Source organism: Helicoverpa armigera, chromosome 24 (assembly GCF_030705265.1).
Source record: "Helicoverpa armigera isolate CAAS_96S chromosome 24, ASM3070526v1, whole genome shotgun sequence".
Lineage (NCBI taxonomy): Eukaryota > Metazoa > Arthropoda > Insecta > Lepidoptera > Noctuidae > Helicoverpa > Helicoverpa armigera.
Window position 1 is genome coordinate 2,347,085 of NC_087143.1, and position 18,187 is coordinate 2,365,271.

General features: G+C 34.6%; 2 protein-coding genes across 2 annotated transcripts in view; one reads left to right on the forward strand and one right to left on the reverse strand.

Annotated features, from left to right (window-relative positions):
• Positions 1 to 18,187, reverse strand: part of LOC110378055 (pikachurin) — a 166,258-nt gene that overhangs the window by 62,357 nt on the left and 85,714 nt on the right. The window contains exon 2 of the mRNA XM_064041099.1: positions 4,838 to 4,998. Coding sequence (XP_063897169.1) covers positions 4,838 to 4,967 — 130 coding nt within the window. The 5' untranslated portion in view covers positions 4,968 to 4,998. The remainder of the gene's footprint in view (positions 1 to 4,837; positions 4,999 to 18,187) is intronic.
• LOC110378034 (alpha-N-acetylgalactosaminidase) lies at positions 6,890 to 18,026 on the forward strand. The gene is made up of 9 exons (XM_064041251.1): positions 6,890 to 7,211; positions 7,465 to 7,639; positions 8,181 to 8,355; positions 8,968 to 9,065; positions 10,139 to 10,300; positions 10,733 to 10,927; positions 12,089 to 12,259; positions 14,923 to 14,995; positions 15,184 to 18,026. The coding sequence occupies exons 1-9, from the start codon at positions 7,021 to 7,023 to the stop codon at positions 15,213 to 15,215; spliced, it is 1,272 nt and encodes a 423-aa protein (XP_063897321.1). The 5' UTR covers positions 6,890 to 7,020; the 3' UTR covers positions 15,216 to 18,026.

Genomic DNA, 18,187 nt, shown 5'->3' on the forward strand with positions numbered 1-18,187 from the left:
TATTCTAGGTCAAATACTTATGGTGGGCATGACCAAAACAATCAGTTACGAGTGAACTAACGAGGTGTTCGGGTTCTTTGAGAGATCTATCTCCGATTTTTAGTGCAAAAAAGGCGTGTAACGGAGGAGACAGTAACATTCCTTGTCTCTTGCTTACCCGCATTTTGTCGCGCCACTTTATTAGAAGATTTTCCATCATGGCACTTCCGCTAGTCATTTTGTTCGCCATGGTTCATTCCCATTTACTTCTTGGAGGGTCGAAACTTTGACACTTCTCACAGTTTTTACGAAGGTTTCCCCGACCCAAGTTTTCCCCTGAAATTGTTTGGTTTCCATTCAATGCTTTTCTTAGTGAATTCAGAATTTATTCTTGCACTTATCGTGAATCACTTCGTCCTAATTTATACACGGACGATATAACGTGAAAGACGTTTCTAGTTCACTTAGTTTATTTTTACGAAGTTTCATGCGACGACGTAAACACTATTTTTATGTGAATTTCTCGGAGAGTTTTATGATGTCTCGGTATCGAAGGGAGCATAAAACTACATTATGTACTGTACATTTTACTATTCAATTCAAAGTAAGATTTTGGAAAACAATTTGCGAAAATGCATAGAATTCTAACCCACTCGTCATAAATTTTCTAATAATTCTTTCTTTCACAGAGTGGACTTTTAAAAGTTTTCCATTAGTATTTTAGTTCATATAGAAAAAAATACTCCTCCTAATGCAATGAACTGTCAATTCATCAAAGCAGTTTTAGATGCATGGATCGGTGCACTGAAGCATGATCACCAGTCTTATACATTTGGCATAATGGAAGACACAGCAAGGGCATCTCCTATTAGCCCAATTCCCAAAGATTTAGGTACAGTGCAAAAATTACAAGCCTCACCCTCTGCAATTCACAACATCCAACACGTCTTCTCAAATTAGTGGCACAAACAAAAATCCACACATTGATACAAAGATACCCTCTTCGTGTGAATAATTCAACCGTCTATACGGCTATAAATCAGGTGTTCTGTAATCAAGGCCGACATTCGGTTCGTATCTACCGCAGCCGTACGAACTTGATTTAGAAGTTAATGAACATTTATTTACTTATTTTGCGGTGAAGGTACTGACTTCACAATCGAATTACGGGTCTTGGGGTTTGTAGGTGTATTTTTGATAGAATTGAGGTTGGTTTTTGACGGGTTTATTTAATTTTGTGGCGTGTTTTTGTTTAATTATGATTGTTTGGTTTTATTGAGACTTGTTTCTTATTTTTATGAGTGGAGGTTGGTTAAGTTAAGCTTGGTTAAGTTTTGTGTATGAGTAACTACATTTAGTTTTACTTTACGGACGATTATACTTTCCAGAAATAGACATTTAACTCAAGCTAGTGATCGTTTACTCGGGTAGGTATAGAGAGGTACTTGGGCACGAAAATCTGTTAAACAGTGTTAATATGCGAGTTTGCATAGAACATCTATACGCGAATTACGGCGAAGATTTAATTATTCATTCAATTTGGCAAGATAATAGCTTTATTGTTAGCAACAATGGAATGTAGCCAAATGAGGTCGCACAGTTTCATACATTTCGTCCATTGTTCGGTCTGTTGGGCGACTCTGAAATGTTTTATCGCGAATTTCGTATTTTCGTGAACGAACGAAATATTTGGACCATCTCTATACACAATGAGGACCTCTAATTTATTTGCCCGAAATAAATGTGTAACGAGCCCTATTGTATTTGAATATTAATTTACGTGAAGTTGTGTGAGCTGAGCATTGTCGTTTTCATTTGTTATTTTTTCCATTTCGTTTTTTTTCAGGCGTTATTAGGGCTCGGCGTATTTTTTATAGCGCTGCCTGGATTCTACGCCCTCAGAGTAGCAAGTAAATATTCTGTATTATTTCTCATCACACTATACCCAACATCATAAGCTTATTAAGTTCTCCAGCAGATTACAATCCACTTCAAACTAATCGCAGTAATTTCCACTATCGCCAATCAACCACTTTCAAAAGCCGATATCTCAATAACTCCCAATCTTCAATAACTGCAAAACGATAGCCTATAGGCTGTCGCAAATTCACTCCGACCAGATTATCTTCAATCAGGGTCCCAATAAAGCGATCGGTTTCTGGAACCGTACTTCGTAACTGACCAAAAAATATAGCTGGAGATATGAGAACGGGTAGGACCATAGCTCATAAATGTTTACGGACCGCCCACCGTATCTTAGTTTTATTGGCTATACGAGGTCTCCCTGGTCGCTTTATTCCTCTTTATTCCCTCTCTCGTGGTAAAACGAGTCGTTATTCGCAAGTGCTCGGTTACTAGTTTCATTATGATTGATCGGATTTTATATTTTGCTTTTAAGTGTTACGCAAATGCAGTGGGGGGCATTTTGGTTGGATAAATTGTAGACTAAATGCTTGCCGTGTTTTTGTTTGTTGTTTTAGGAAAGTAATTTAATCACTGTGTTTATCTCGATAGCGATGTAATCCATCAACGTAGTAATTAGTAAGGATAGAGTTAGTAATTTTTAGGAAATGACGGTCTATATTCTTTGACCAAAATTTTATCCAGTCTTGACACAGCCTCTACTGAACTGCAAAAGGAATTAATCAGCAGCTCTAGCTGAAAAACAACTACAAACCAGCTAATTGAAGCGAGCCTTCCTTGCAGCTGATTAAAAATGTTCACTGTTTGTCCTCATACTTTGTAAAACCGCGCGAGGGACCAACATAATTAAATGTGGATTACCCGCCTTGGTTACTCCAGGGAATTTAGAACAAGGATTAGCAATAGTCGAGTCGACAGTTATAATCATAAAAGAACACATTTACATCCCTTGTACCATTTGAAACATAACTTCCACCGTTAATGGCAGAGACAGCGTTTCAATAACAACGGAATTTTGATTGAGAAATTAAGCAAATAATAAGAGCTATAGAATAATTGGCGGCAAGAACAATTTCTTGAAGATATCCTTAGGTTTGAATGTTTCCTTTTTTCTGTGGAACAATTAATTGTGGGACGTTAAAGACGGGAAAGGGTTCGTTTTAAAGAGCTCCTTAAAAGACCGTCGTTTGCTTCGGCATTCAAAGAGTTGTCTGCAAAATTGCATCTTTCCGGCTTTTTTGGTTGGAGATTTTCTTTGGGTGAGGAAAGTAATGAATGAGATGCCAAGGAAGCATTTGTATAATGTCCTGATGGTGGATGTTTGAGGATGCAGACAAAGGTTAAAAGTGGGTTCCGCCAACATTAACAGTCAAAGATTTTTGAGATTAATAAAAATGGTCTTTATTCTTCTTCTCCACCCTTTTTTAAATTATTTGTTCTCACAGTGTGCTCAGTCTTCTGCGCTTGACTTATCTGTCTATGTTGGTATTTGCTACCCTTTACTTGTCTTTCATTATAATCAGCAATCAATCATGTTTATAGTCTTCCATGACCAAAACATTTTCTATGCGTAAAAAACACAGGTACCTTAAAACCCAAAAGTTATCGTTTTCAACTTTATTTAAAACCAGCATTATTTAAATATTTAACCGAGAAAAGGTATTGACCCCGTATTACAAAGTTGGCAGGAGCTATTAGATATTAAAAACACTTTAAGTATTAAGAGACCCCGACAAGCCAGTTACGGGTCAATTAGATAGAAATCTCCTGCAAAGTTACAAAAACTTTGCTATTTATATTACCCCTTCCAAGATTTAAAGTCAATTTGGATCATTAAAGTTACACATACATTTTTAAACGATGTCTCTGTCCCTGTCAATTCACCATTATCTACTCCCTGTCTAGGCCCTCCTCTATGTAGTTCCTTATGTCACACTTATGTGCTCACTTATGTACTATCTCTCTGCACTTAATATACTCTCCCTACTGTACTACCCCTATGTACTCTTATGTAGGACCTTCGCCCGTATCAAGTTCGCTTATATCGCGTTTTCTCTCTTGAAAGAACTCTTCAAAAGTCCGGGATAAAAATTATTCTGTTTTCTTTCTCAAGATCAACTCTATCTCTGTACCAAGTTCAGCGGTTTAGACGTGAAAGCATAACAGACAAACATACAGATTTACTTTTGCATTTATAATATTAGTAGGGATATTAAAAATCTTACCTTACTATACCTAACTACTAACGAAAGAAAGATAACTACAGTCATGAAACTGACCTTAACTATCTCTCACGCCGCGTCGTACCCTTTTCTTTGTGAACCGACACCTGTAAGTAATGACCTCGACATTTCGACTGATAACGTCATACCTTACTGAAGTGGCCAGGTTTCAGTCTTGTCAAGTCTAGACTTATGCGGGTTTGGTACCTAGGTACCTGTGTGTAATTTGGTACCTACATTATGTACTTACTGAATAAAAATATTGTAATTTTTTCTCCTCAATTTATTTATTGGCTCGCCAAAAATTATAAACACTTAATAAGAAGAAAGTACAATAAAATCTGAAAAAAAAAATAAGTGTCTTGTCGTAATTCTGACCTACCTGCAGCACCGTTTGTACCTAAAACTTCTGCCTAAACTAAAATGTCTGCGATTGACCTATCGCCCAGGATTTTGTAGCCATTTCTTATGCCAATTATTTAGCTAGGAAGATACCTACCTTTTTGATGTTATAAGGTGAAAATTATTCAAATGACTACTTCTGATGTGTGTAGGAAATCAGAGATTTTGACAGTGATCCACCTGCCATGTCCCTTCTATAGGTTTCGGAAACTCTTGGGAACAATCCCACAGTGCAACAGGCTCGGGCTCTAGGAATCTTCTAATATTACAAACATTTCTTAACACAAAAAAAAACATAGTTTAAAACCAACCTTGAAACGCGGCTTCAAACTGCACCGGCTGTTGCGTGGAGGCGCGCGAACTCGCCGACACAAACAGCGCGGCGATGAGCGTGGCCAGCGCCAACCGCGGCGCAGCCATGTCGCCACTACGCCATGCCATCTCCGCCCATACCTACACCGACAACTCGGCCCTGGGGACAAGAGAGAAAATTCATAAATAAGAATACAAAATTAGCACGGTCTGAACTGCTCGGTTTCTATAACTACATCGAAAAGACAAGAGAAAACTTGCGAAGATAAAGGTGACAATCATACGCCCAAACGCCACCTCCTACACCGATACTAAGTACGACACTGGGGATAGGAGAGAACTTGCGTAAGTAGGGATGAAAAATTAGCATTGTCTCAACATCAAATCGAAGGGCAAACTCTAAAGCTCTGTAAGGTTATGGCGCAGCCTTGTCGCCTCTACGCCATGCCATCTCCGCCCATACCTACACCGACAACTCGGCCCTGGAGACAAGAGAGAACTTGCGTAAATAGGGGTGAAAATCAGGAATTTCTGAACGTCCAAACGAAGGGCTAAGGCTCGGTTTTTTATCATCGCGATGAGCGTGGCCAGTGCTGGCCGTGAGCGCAGTCATGCCTTGCCTTGCCTTGGACTTGGAAACAACAGTAAACATACTTAAATTGGGGTGAAGATGAGCCTCGATACGAAAGACAACCGCACCTATCATCATGAAACGATTCGTTTTGCTTACGGATGGTAGATTTCTTGACGATTACTAGGTTTGTATGAAAATTGAAATGCAATACAAATCGTTTTTAGCAAAGAAAAATTCTTCAGTGGCAATACTTACCAAGGTAGGTTTGCCATTACGGTATCAAAATCTCATCGCGGCATTTAAGCAAAACATCCTTATTAGGTAGGTACCTAAATACACGTCAGTAAATCTTTAAACAAGTATTATAATATGCTGGCACTTGTTAAAAGTACATAGATAGATATAGGTACCTATTTATATCTGGTGGATCCGCACAGATCGTAATAATCAATCACGCAACTTCAGCGCGCCTGAAAACATCGCCGCTTGAGTTCCGTAGCTAACTCCAGACTTCGGAATTTTGCAATTCCCATTTAAAGTTTTCGATTGGATTACTTATCATCGCCAAAACGTACAGTTCGATCGAAAATGTAAATAAGACACCTGCTTCAATACTAAATACCTACGGACTTACCATTTTTCCTTTTGCGTATCTTTTTCAATAAATAATTAATATTTTTCTTGTTTATAAATTATGATTAAGTTTGTTCTAAGGGATCTTTAGCACGAATATAAATGGCTAGGTAAGAACAGAAGTAATCCAAGTAGCATTTTTTTAAAGTTGAGATATTCATAGAAATGCGTTTTTATGAATATCATAATTATGTTGAGCACATGATTTAAAATATGTTTGTTATTTGATAGATATAAACATAACTCAAACTTTCATAGTTGTTTTTCTTTAGTAAATGCAATTTTGATAAAAATATTGATATAATTGTAGAAAATAGCAATATTTGTTGAAATACAGAAACGTAACATTTGTTTGAGTTTGTTTGAAAAAGTACTGAATAGCACTTGGATTACTTTTGCACAACCTCACTTCATACTCAAAAGTCCCAAAAATCGACTTAGCTCCATTTTGTCAAAAATGTTACTTGGATCACTTCTGTTCTTAACTAGCCAAATAAAAAAGAACCACACAAATACAATCAATATTTAAAAAAACAGGTGAATAACGTTTATTTTTTTTATTTTCATGTTAAACTTTTGACTACTGCTACATTATGTCTATGACTGCTACTCTCTAAAAGATGACGTTATTCCAAATTAATTATTTACATTTGTTATGGCCATGGATTCAATTATATAATAATTTTAAATTTCTTTTATGGTTTTTAAGTCATTTATAAAAATACATAATTATCACATAGTTGTTTCCATCATGGTCAAAAAAAGCTACGGTACCTTTTCAAATTTCCCGCCATTCATTAACTAATTGTCACTGTCAAAATAATGTAAACAACACCAAAATAATCAAACTGCTGTCATGTCATTTATATTTTGTTGTTCTTCAAAGCCGGTGTGGCAGTTTTAAATGTTGGGAATGTGTTAAATGTATTATTAAAACAGTGTGTACACGATAAATAATCGCGTCCAACTCGGAGAATGATAAAAGGCAGTTCGTGTAACATGTTTTACTTTCGATGTGTGTTGTTCATATTGTTTTTCGCGTTTTCATTGGATAAAGTGGATTTGTTGGAGAATGGTATGGCCCTCACCCCTCCCATGGGGTGGATGTCGTGGGGATATTACATGTGCAGCACCAAATGCGAGGAGGATGAGGATAAATGTCTCAAGTAAGCATTCCTTTTAAATTTCGAACATTTGTTTTCTCATGAAACGGCAATAATCTGGGATCTATTTTGCGTACGTGTTTGTGCGTTCAGGCCTTTTTTTGTAATAAATTGTTATATTCCTTTATCTTCGCGTATTTCTCTTGACTGAAAAAAAATCGTTTTAAAACAGTCTTATCTCAGAACACTGTAAACTGTAAAGTAAGTAAAATTATTAATATTCTCTATGCTCAATTTAATTTTGATATTTTCTCAGTGAAAAATTAATTCTGTCAGTAGCTGATAGTTTCTACAATGAAGGCTACCAAGAGGCAGGGTATGAGTACATTATCATTGATGACTGCTGGTCAGAAAGGCACCGGGATGAGAATGGCAGACTGGTGCCAGATAAAAGGAGATTTCCTCGAGGAATGAAGTTTTTAGCTGACTATGTGAGTAAAACCTTTTTTTTAGGGCATATGTGCTAATTAATGAGTAAAAAGGTCTTAGTCTTGATAAAATATTTGTGGTTTTCGCTGTGGCTAACTGCAACTTCTTGGTGCGTTGATGGCAAACCTTACATCTTCAAAGCCTATTAAATGCACTTGGCTATGTAAAGATTACTATTCAATAAGTAACCCGAGTGGTCTTTGCTTAATATTTTGACTAGTTCAATGAAATAGAGTCTATATTTTGCTACTGAAATTATTACAATGGCAAAATGAGTGGTATCACTTATTTACACTTGTAACTTCCTTTAACATCATCAAAGAAATGTTGTTTACAAATATCTGAATATCTTTCTACAGCACATTAATTTAACTTTTAAAAGATAAACTTGAAATGACATACAGACATCAATACATCAATATTTGTAACACTGAATAATTTGGTCAGGTACAGCAGGAAGAAGTAGAATACCTAAGATTCATGCAAACACTCAAACAAACAAATTCTTCAGCTTTATAAAAAATTTTAATCACCAATTTCCAGATCCATTCAAAAGGTTTGAAATTCGGCATTTACACTAACATAGCTAATGTGACGTGTATGAGATACCCGGGGTCTTACAGCCATTTGGACATAGATGCCCAGACTTTTGCCGAATGGGGCGTAGATTACCTTAAAGTAGATGGATGCTTTGTTACTGAAGATTATCTTAATGTGGGTGAGTATAGTTCTTATTAACAAATTACTATGAAATAGATAACTAGAGTAACTATTAATATGAATTATTGAATTGGTTGGTTGTCACGACCAGGTGTGGAAAATTCAAATACTAAATTAGTAATTACTGTAAAATGGTTTTTGATATTTTACCTATGTTAACATCAGGTATAAGGCAGAAAAATCTGAATATATTATTTATTGATTTATTAACCACCTGAGCTATCAAAAAAAGTTAATCATTATTCATTAGTATGCGTAATATGTTTTCAGGGTCAACTTCTATGTGTAGATGAACTTTATTCATGTGTAGAGCAGTGCCAGTGTTTTACACGAAGCAGCTACCTATCTGACCTCCTCTACCCGGTTATCCCGGCAACCCGATACCCCTTTGTAAGACTGGTTGTCACTGGCTTCTGACTACCCGTAACGACTGTCAAAGATGTTCAAATGACAGCCGGGACCCACCAATTAAATGTGCCTTCCAAAATACAGAGAACTCGTCATGACAAGATGATTACCAATTCATGGAACCGCACTAAGCGTTTCTTAACCTTGTGATCCATCCGCGTGGTTGTTTCTTTATGTTCATGATTTAATTCTATATTTTCAGGATACATAGATCTGGGCCTCGCTTTAAATAGGACTGGCAGACCTATGGTCTACTCTTGTAGTTGGCCGTATTACATCGAATACATTCATAATAATAAGGTACGATATTTGTTACACTTTTTAACACTTTCTATATTTTTTTATGGAATAAATACATATATGAGAATAATAGAAAATACATAAAATTGTCCTTCTACGAAACTACTTCGTTATGTACTAGCTGTTACCGTGGTTTCAACCCGCGTACCAAGGGAACAACTTCTCGCACCCGGATAAAAAGTAGCCTATGTCCTTACTCAGGCTGCGAACTATCTGTGCCCCAAAGTGCATAACAATCAGTTCGGCAGTTTTGTCGTAAAAGCCATACATACATACAGAGTTACATTCGCATTTGTTTAGTAAGGAATTTCTACAGTCAACAGGAAAACATGAATATTGATAAGCATTAAGTGTTCCATATTAAACGTTAAATATTTCGACAGCTAAGTAAACAGGTAATCCATTGATTACCTCAGCCTATCAGGTGTTATCGTGTAAGAGTAATGGACGAAATACCTTATCAAATAATGAGATAAACTAGTCTTGGGTTAAATAAAATTATTTTAGTGTATATTTTACGATATTATTAGTACTTGATTATTTACGTTTTAAAATCTATGAACAATATGTATGAAGTCGTTAAATCGGAATTTTATGCAAGATTGGTAATTAGTATTTTCATAGGCGTTATTTTTAAATGTTTAGCACTCTTGCTTGATATATCTGGATCGACTAGGTTTCGTAGGTACTGAGTTTCACCAAGATAATATATAATCAGGAGTAATGTAGATTTTTATTCTTGAAAGTTATTTTGAAATGAGTCACTTGATGTTGGAGTTTTTTTCGGTGCATGCGCAAATACATGTTATGTACCTACAGCAGCCTATAGTCTCCTTCGGCACATAGGCTATTTAAAACTGAAATATTGTTTCAAATTGGACCACTAATTCCTGAAATGAGCTCTTTCAAGTAAACAAACTCTTAAGCATTACAAAATTTAATACCTAATGTACATTTCTCTAGAAAAAAGTGTGAATACTAGTACTCCCAAACTCAATTAGACAGAGTGCCATATGGTAAAATCTATGAGTTTGTTATGTTCTCCCACTTAAAGTTTCTTTCACATATTACAGCCGAACTACACGGAAATATCAAAATACTGCAACATGTGGCGAAACTACCATGACGTGCAGACTTCCTGGGACGCCATCTTAGGCATTATCCAACACTACAGGTCGCGGTACAAGGAATTAGCGCCACACCACGGTCCGGGACACTGGAACGACCCGGATATGGTACGTTTGTACCACAAGGCCTATTTTGATTTCACTAACAATAGAAAAGTTTTTCTAAAATAACTGATTAAGTACATTGAAAATTGTAAGTGAATATTTATGATAAGCAGTTGTTTTATGAAAACCGTCGGGGAAAATTGAAGTTGCATTGGTCTCCAAATTAAAAAAAAAATAAAATGTATAAATCCCCTTAACCTTAAATAACCTGTGAGTAAATACACAGAGAAATCTTCCTCTAAATTAATTTATCCCAATAGGTACAATACAAGCTCTTCCCTGTGGTTCCAATCTTGTCCCTAGGAATGAATTCCTGCACCAAAACTTCAGTCAAAACTTCATTAAAATCGGTGCAATGGTTTAGGCATATTTAGCGCGACACAGTTAATTAGTATTTCTAATATTAGTCTAACAATTTTCCTGTATACATTTCAGTTAATATTCGGCACTGGAGTCCTAACACACAGCCAAAGCCGGGTGCACTTAGCAGTGCTAGCAATGTTATCAGCCCCAATCTTACTAAGTTGTGACATGAAGAAAATCACCCCATATGAGAAGAAGTTACTACAGAACTTGGATATTATTGCCGTGGCTCAAGATCCTATGGGTATTATGGCGCAACCTTATAAGGTAAGGAAACAATATAGTTATTATCTGCCTAGCCCTTTTTCCCAACTATGTTGGGGTCAGCTTTACAAAAAGCAACTGCCTATTTGACCTCTTTAACTGAGTTAGCCGGGCAACCTAATAATTACCCCTTGCTAAAGCCCCCCAGTTTATCGACAGTGGCCATATTTCCATTATTTAAAATTTATGTTGATATTACCAAACCAGATACTATATTTGTATATATACATTGTTTATCGATATTTCTGTATTCTTCAATAACCTATCCTATCTATTACTTTGCTTAGTAGAGATTTTATATTGGCATAAGCCCTACTCAAGTAAATCTCAAATTCCTATTTATAATAATCAGCTTAGTATTCATACATAAAACCACAACTAGCGTAAACACTAATCCCAAAACAATATATTTAACAGTATCCTCTACAATTATATCCGGCATTAATCCTAGTTTTAGATAAAATACAGTCGATAAATAAATCTCAGTTAGTGGGCGCGGACAACAAATAAATTGTATTTAACACAATTGCACCTGATGCACGGTGCAAATAGATTTATTTAAATGTTGCCAGTTTCAAATACGTATGGTAGCTTTGGAGTGTTGCCAGGACTTAGGTATTTAATAGTTATAAATTATTTATAGTTAGGAAATATATCGTTGTTTTGTCTTAAGTTAGGTAAAAGCCTTGACTTAAAATATGATACTCAGGGATTCTAGCTTCCCAATAGTGAAAGAATTTTTCTAATTAGTTAATTACTTTCGGAGCCTTTAAGGTAAAAAAAAAAAAACAAAAAATATGCTTCCTCTTTATTATATTATAGTACCTATAGAGTATGTTAGTATATATACAGTATATAGAAACAAAACAACTACATAATATAACTTTAAAACTCTGTCCTATGATTGGTCTCATGCACATTTTAGAAGTATTTACTTAAATCAGTTAAAACATATTCAAGTGCTTGATTTCAATAATAGCCGTTTCCCGTCACGTTATTCGGGAAGAGTGTAGCTTCCCAACAGTGAGAGAAATTTTCCTATTAATTCAGTAGTTTCGGAGCCTTTATACTCAAACAATATTTCATCTTTATGATATTAGTATACAGAATGCGATCTTACACTTAAAACTTACAAAATCTAATAATAATTTATATTATTTTCAGTTACCAGACCTATGGAACGGTTTCGTATGGGTGAAGCCTCATTTACCGAAGAAAGGAGATCAGTTTCCGTCCTACACTTTTGCGTTTGTCAATTTGGATATAGATGAGAGTGAAGTGTCTATCACACTAAGCACTTATCATTTGAATAATACGGATGGATATACTGTGCTGGTGAGTTTTCATGTTTTTATTTCATTCTAGAAGGAAGGTTTATGCCAACTTTCATCAAGCCGACCCCAACATAGTTGTGAAAAGACTATCCAGATGACGGTATGTTATCTAGGATATGGGTATAATATATAAATTGAGTTTTGAGCGCAAAAGCGCCCCGTGATATGATAAGTTTTTTTTTTATTCGATATTTTACCTATGTTTTTAATGTACTTTTTTGCATCGTTGAAACTTTTAAAATCCCATATTTTTGGTGTATGTAAAATATGTACCTTACCTACCTAGATAAATAATAATAATAAATAAATAAATAATGTCGGGACACCTTTTCACACACGGTTGGTTAGCCCCATGGTAATTTATTAATTAACTTGTGTTATGGGTGCTAACACAACTGATAAACTACATATAGCTACACATATACATATTGTAACACCCAGACCACGACCCACAAGTATGCTCATCACACAAATGTCGACCGAACCGGGAATCGAACCCGGGACCTCTGAATCGGCAGTCCGGCTTGGTGACCATTGCGCCACAGAGGTCGTCAAGATGTAAAAAAGCCTTTGCCAATTTTCTTCTCAATTCGTAAATCAAAAAAGTACCAAACACATTTACCAGAAGATGAGAAAAAAATATCAAACACATTTACCACACGAGTAAAATAATGGTGAAACCTATTAAAAGTTGGTTAGTTGGAGTATCGATTAGAGGCGGGCAGACGTGCAGCGTTGCTCGCTTCATTACACTAATGAATGAAACGAGTGGTATATTTCACACACCTGCTGTATCGATAAACATACGAATGATTTATTAATCGATTTGAAATCGATAAGAAAAATGCATTGTTCCTAATATTTGGTCTAGGAAGTGAAGTATTTCTTTAGTACACTTTCATGGTTATTAATAAAAAAATAGTTTTTTCATACTCAAGTAGGATTTTATCGAATTAAAAGTTCGAGTATCGATTAGACGAGCGGAGCTCCACGTTGCTCGCTTCATTACACTAATGAATGAAGCGAATGGTATATTTTACACACCTGCTGTATCGATAAACATACGAATGATTTATTAATCGATTTGAAATCGATAAGAAAAATGCATTGTTCCTAATATTTGGTCTAGGAAGTGAAGTATTTCTTTAGTACACTTTCATGGTTATTAATAAAAAAATAGTTTTTTCATACTCAAGTAGGATTTTATCGAATTAAAAGTTCGAGTATCGATTAGACGAGCGGAGCTCCACATTGCTCGCTTCATTACACTAATGAATGAAGGGAATGGTATATTTTACACACCTGCTGTATCGGTAAACATTCGAATGATTTATTAATCGATTAAAGCAAATGCATAGTTGAAAGGTTTTAACATTTTGTCTGGGAATTTAAATATTTGTTTAAAATACTTAAAAATGAAAATTGGTAGTTTAATACTAATGTAAAATTTTATCGTATTAAAAGTTAGAATGAGTATCGATTAGACTCGAGTTTAGGTGCTACGCTGCACATTTTATATAAGACATTATATCGATAAAGCACGTTTTGGTTTAATTCAAGCGATAGTTAATCTGTTACATAAAGTTATATCAATACGTAGTCCAACCAAATGGTTTATCGATTTTAAGTTATTTTTCATTGGCATTCATATTTTTTAAAAATAGTCAATAACCTTAGCCTTATCGATTAGTTTATCGATTAACTAACTCAGCATTTTATCGTATTAAAAGTAGTTTAGTTAAAAGTATCGCCTCGAGTGTAGTGTAGAGGTGCACCGCATCGCTTCATTACTCTAATGAGTGCGATGCTCAACTTTACACTGCTTTTATATAGAGACCGACAGTTTGTTATTTATTTACGTTATTAATTATATCGATAAAAACTAGTGAACAAGCTATCGAGTTTGACCGGTATTCATTTAACTAATAGAGTAAGAGTATAATAAAAAGAAAATATTTCAGGTAATTTCTATATATTACTTTAAATGCGATTGAAGATATTTTGTCGACGGGGTAATTTCTTGAGTCAATTTATATGCAAATAAAAATAAAAAACTCTGAACGAAAAATTACATACTCATATTTTATCGTAGAGATCGTCTCAGATAAAATACAAAAAACACTGTTTAGTTCACGTATTTGTAACAAATGCTAAGTAAACTAAGCTAAAACTAGAAAAATAAGTACACTATAATATCTAAGTCTATTATCTAGTCTAGCCTTTTGTAATAAACCCAGTGGCACGGCGTACAATATGAAAGATATCTCGAACCCTTGAGAAATAACCACTGATGAACTATTTGATTGCCTACAGATTGGATTGCATTGATGAAAGAATATAATATTGATACAATAACAATGAACATTTATTATATGAAACTTAGTTTTTCATCATCTGCCTAGCCTTTTCTCAACTATATTGGAGTCTAACCGCATGCAGCTGAGTATCGGTGTTCTACAAGAAGCGACTGCCTATCTGACCTCCTCAACCCAGTTACCTAGGCTAAGACTGGTTGTGACAGGCTATATAGGCTTCTGAAAAACTGCCAAGGATGTTCAAATGATACCTGCAGTTTAACGTGCCATCCGAAACTCGGAGGGGCTTGTTATACATTATAAGCAATCTATTATTTTTATGTGTTAATAAATATATTTTGTGTTTCAGGATGTGTTTTCGGGAGAGTTTATAAGAAATGTAACGTATTACGAAACCTTTGAAGTAACGGTTCCAGGTGTAGGTAAGGAATATTTTAATTTATTTAAATACAATATATATCCTTACAACCTAATATTATGAATTCTAAAGTTAAGTTCAAAAAAAAATCTTAAGTTTGTCCTATAGCCTATAGCAGACGACTTTAAATTTTAGACGCCATGTGATAGTATAATACATTTTATTTTAATACCGTCTTCTTTTGCATTTCAGATGTCATCATGTATACTCTGTACCCGCTTTAAAAAGATGCCATCACACAAGAATAAACTTAAAAAATGTAATATATCTCTATGTGCTCGAAGATAAAGTTGAGTTTCGAATGACAAACAGTATGGGTAATGTTCAAAAATAATTGGTGATGGTTACAAAAGTGTATGCGACATTTATCATCATCATCATCCTCATCATCAGCCTATCGCAGTCCACTGCTGGACATAGGCCTCTCCAAGTGCACGCCACTGAGATCGATTTTCGGCTTCTCGCATCCAGCTCCTGCCAGCCGTCTTGCGCAAGTCCACCGTGCCTCACCGTGCCGTGTCGACATTTATATGGTGATAAAATTAAATCACAGCAATATGTAATTTAAGTATTAAATAGAGTTAGAAAAGCTAAAGTATTCATTAATAGATTACAATGTCATGGGTACCTACAAATAAAGGCCCGTATTCACCTACAACATAAACCTACGTTTTTCTTAAAACAACTCTAAATTAAACGTAAAAATTCATTGTAACATTGCGTTGCGGAGAGGAGATGTGAACTGTGTGTTTATCGTACAACGATACTTTTGCTTCGATGTTAACATCAATGTGCCCGATTAGACACTTCTCCGCTCTGCCGCGCCGCTTGCTCGCTCGCTGCACAAAATTCTATAGAAAAATGAGTCATCTCCTCTCCTCTCCGGTTGAACCATTTCCACCTAAGCTAAGCGGAGAAGAGATGTGGAAATAACGAAATTGGATTGGTTTATTCAAACTCGTCTCCTCTCCTCTCCGCTTTGGTGGATACCGGGCCTTACGATAACTAACGTGTATCTGGTTGGTGAACATAGGCCTAAAATGTGTAATATAATTTATTTGAGCAACAAAAGTGACAACTATATGTTCTGACGTAAGATAAATTGGACTTAGGTATTCACATTTATTTGTTCTTGAATTAAATTGTAAATGACAGTGACACATTTTTGTGACTTTGACACGAATATTCAAGGGGATAGACTAAAAATAATTTTTATTTTACAAAGAAACTATTGGGTAAGATACAATTTGTATAATATTTTGTTTTTGCATAACTAAATTTTGTCCCAAAATTCTTGTATAAAGTGTGTCAAGATATTTTAATTTTTAAGACAAGATAAAAAAGTATAAGTGCTTAATTTGTATTTTCAGATAGTTCAGAAGGGTCTGGTATATTTATCAGTATTTGTTATATTTCAGTTCAATATTATGAAATATTCTTAAGTTGTTGGATATATAATTTTTTTTTAAGTTACAAAGCATAATAAAAATCTACCATAAGTCAAAAAAGTAGTTTTAAAAAGTAGTTTAGGTCATGTCAATACCAAGTAGGCTAGTTCCAAAGAGTTTTGAGGTTTACTTGAAGAGGTCACGACATGTCTTCTAAAGAGGTTGTGACGTCCCAATTTAGAACTGGCCAACTAGAAACTAGGTTATGTTGTGTTTATGCTCAATTTTATAGATTTTAGTCCTTATTTGTATTGGAGTAAGTGCTATTTCTTATTTTTTGTTCTTTAGTGTACGTATAGAAAAAAAATATTGTATTCCAAGTGTTTTTGTAAATAGATATAATTTAATGGACTTAAGTGTTACAGTTTCATCTGTTTCTGCATTTATTTGTGTTTTAATTAATTTATAGAGATATAATTATTTTCTGTTAGTCGCTGAGCGATTTTAAACTTGCAATAAAATATTTCTTTAGTGGTAATGCGTGTATTACGAAATGATATGGAATAGTATAGTTAGAAAAATATTTATAATTCAAGTAAAGCCAAATAATTTAAGTTTGTTTTCGTTTGGTTTTATGTAGGTATGAAGTAAGATTCATATAGTGTTTTTAGGGTAATTAATATGCATGGGACTTTCCGCAAGTTTTAGGCATACTTTCTTATAAGTAGTTAAATTAAATGTACAGTCAACATAAGTAGATACTAAGTGATTACAATATCATCTACCGACTGTGAAGAAAACCCTGTTTTGAGGTAAAATGCGTTGTCAGTAAATAATGAATGTGGCCTATTCTTCTATAACTCATCTTTAAAACACCCACAATTTTAAGAACCTCCTGTTTTTTGGTAGTTGGTAGAAAAAGGCACCAAGAAAAACACTCGCCCCTAGTGTCAGCTCTGTCACACAACATTGTGATATTAGTATTAAGTTTTAACGAATTTACTGTTGTTTTAATTACCTAGCTTAATACTTTGAAGCGTACTTAATTGTTATTTTAAGAATGCGTTATGGATAATCTTTTCTTAATTATAAGCCCTAAAGTAAAACGTGTAGTTTCGTTGGTCATGGAGTCATACTTTGCAAAAATCCATGAAATAAAATGTTAGGAAAAATATGTATTGTCTTGTGGAAAAAAACTGCATATTTTTCCTAACATTTTATGTTATTGTTTTATTTACTTCAATTCGGACAAGAAAACACAGCTGATACCTAAATATACAATAGAATTATCACTGAATAACTTTATATTAGGTATATAATATCAGGTATATTGTAGAACATCACTGAAAAATAACGAGTAACGTATCCTGTACCATGCATTCCAAAATAATATTTAATCCTGTTTTACAAATAAAAATCCAACGGCGTATGTTTGCAATTCCTATGCCAACGAGGCATTTTACGTGCAATATATTTAAATTATAAATATTTAACATAACGTTTGTGCAGCTAACGATGTATTTCATTCGGAAATTGTGATTATAAATTAAATTTTGCACGAACTGTACCTAATAATGTATTGTGTATGAATTTATGAATTTGAATGTGTTACCATGAGCGGTAAAATAAATTACCTACTATGTGAAATTGCTTTTTATTTTTATCCTATTAATTAAATATCTTAATTTGAAATATCATTAGCATACGTTATCACTATAACACCAGATAGGCTTTACCAATTGACTGTCGATAATTATCATTAAGTGAACCACAAAAGTCTATTAATAATATCGGACTTTAATGATCCC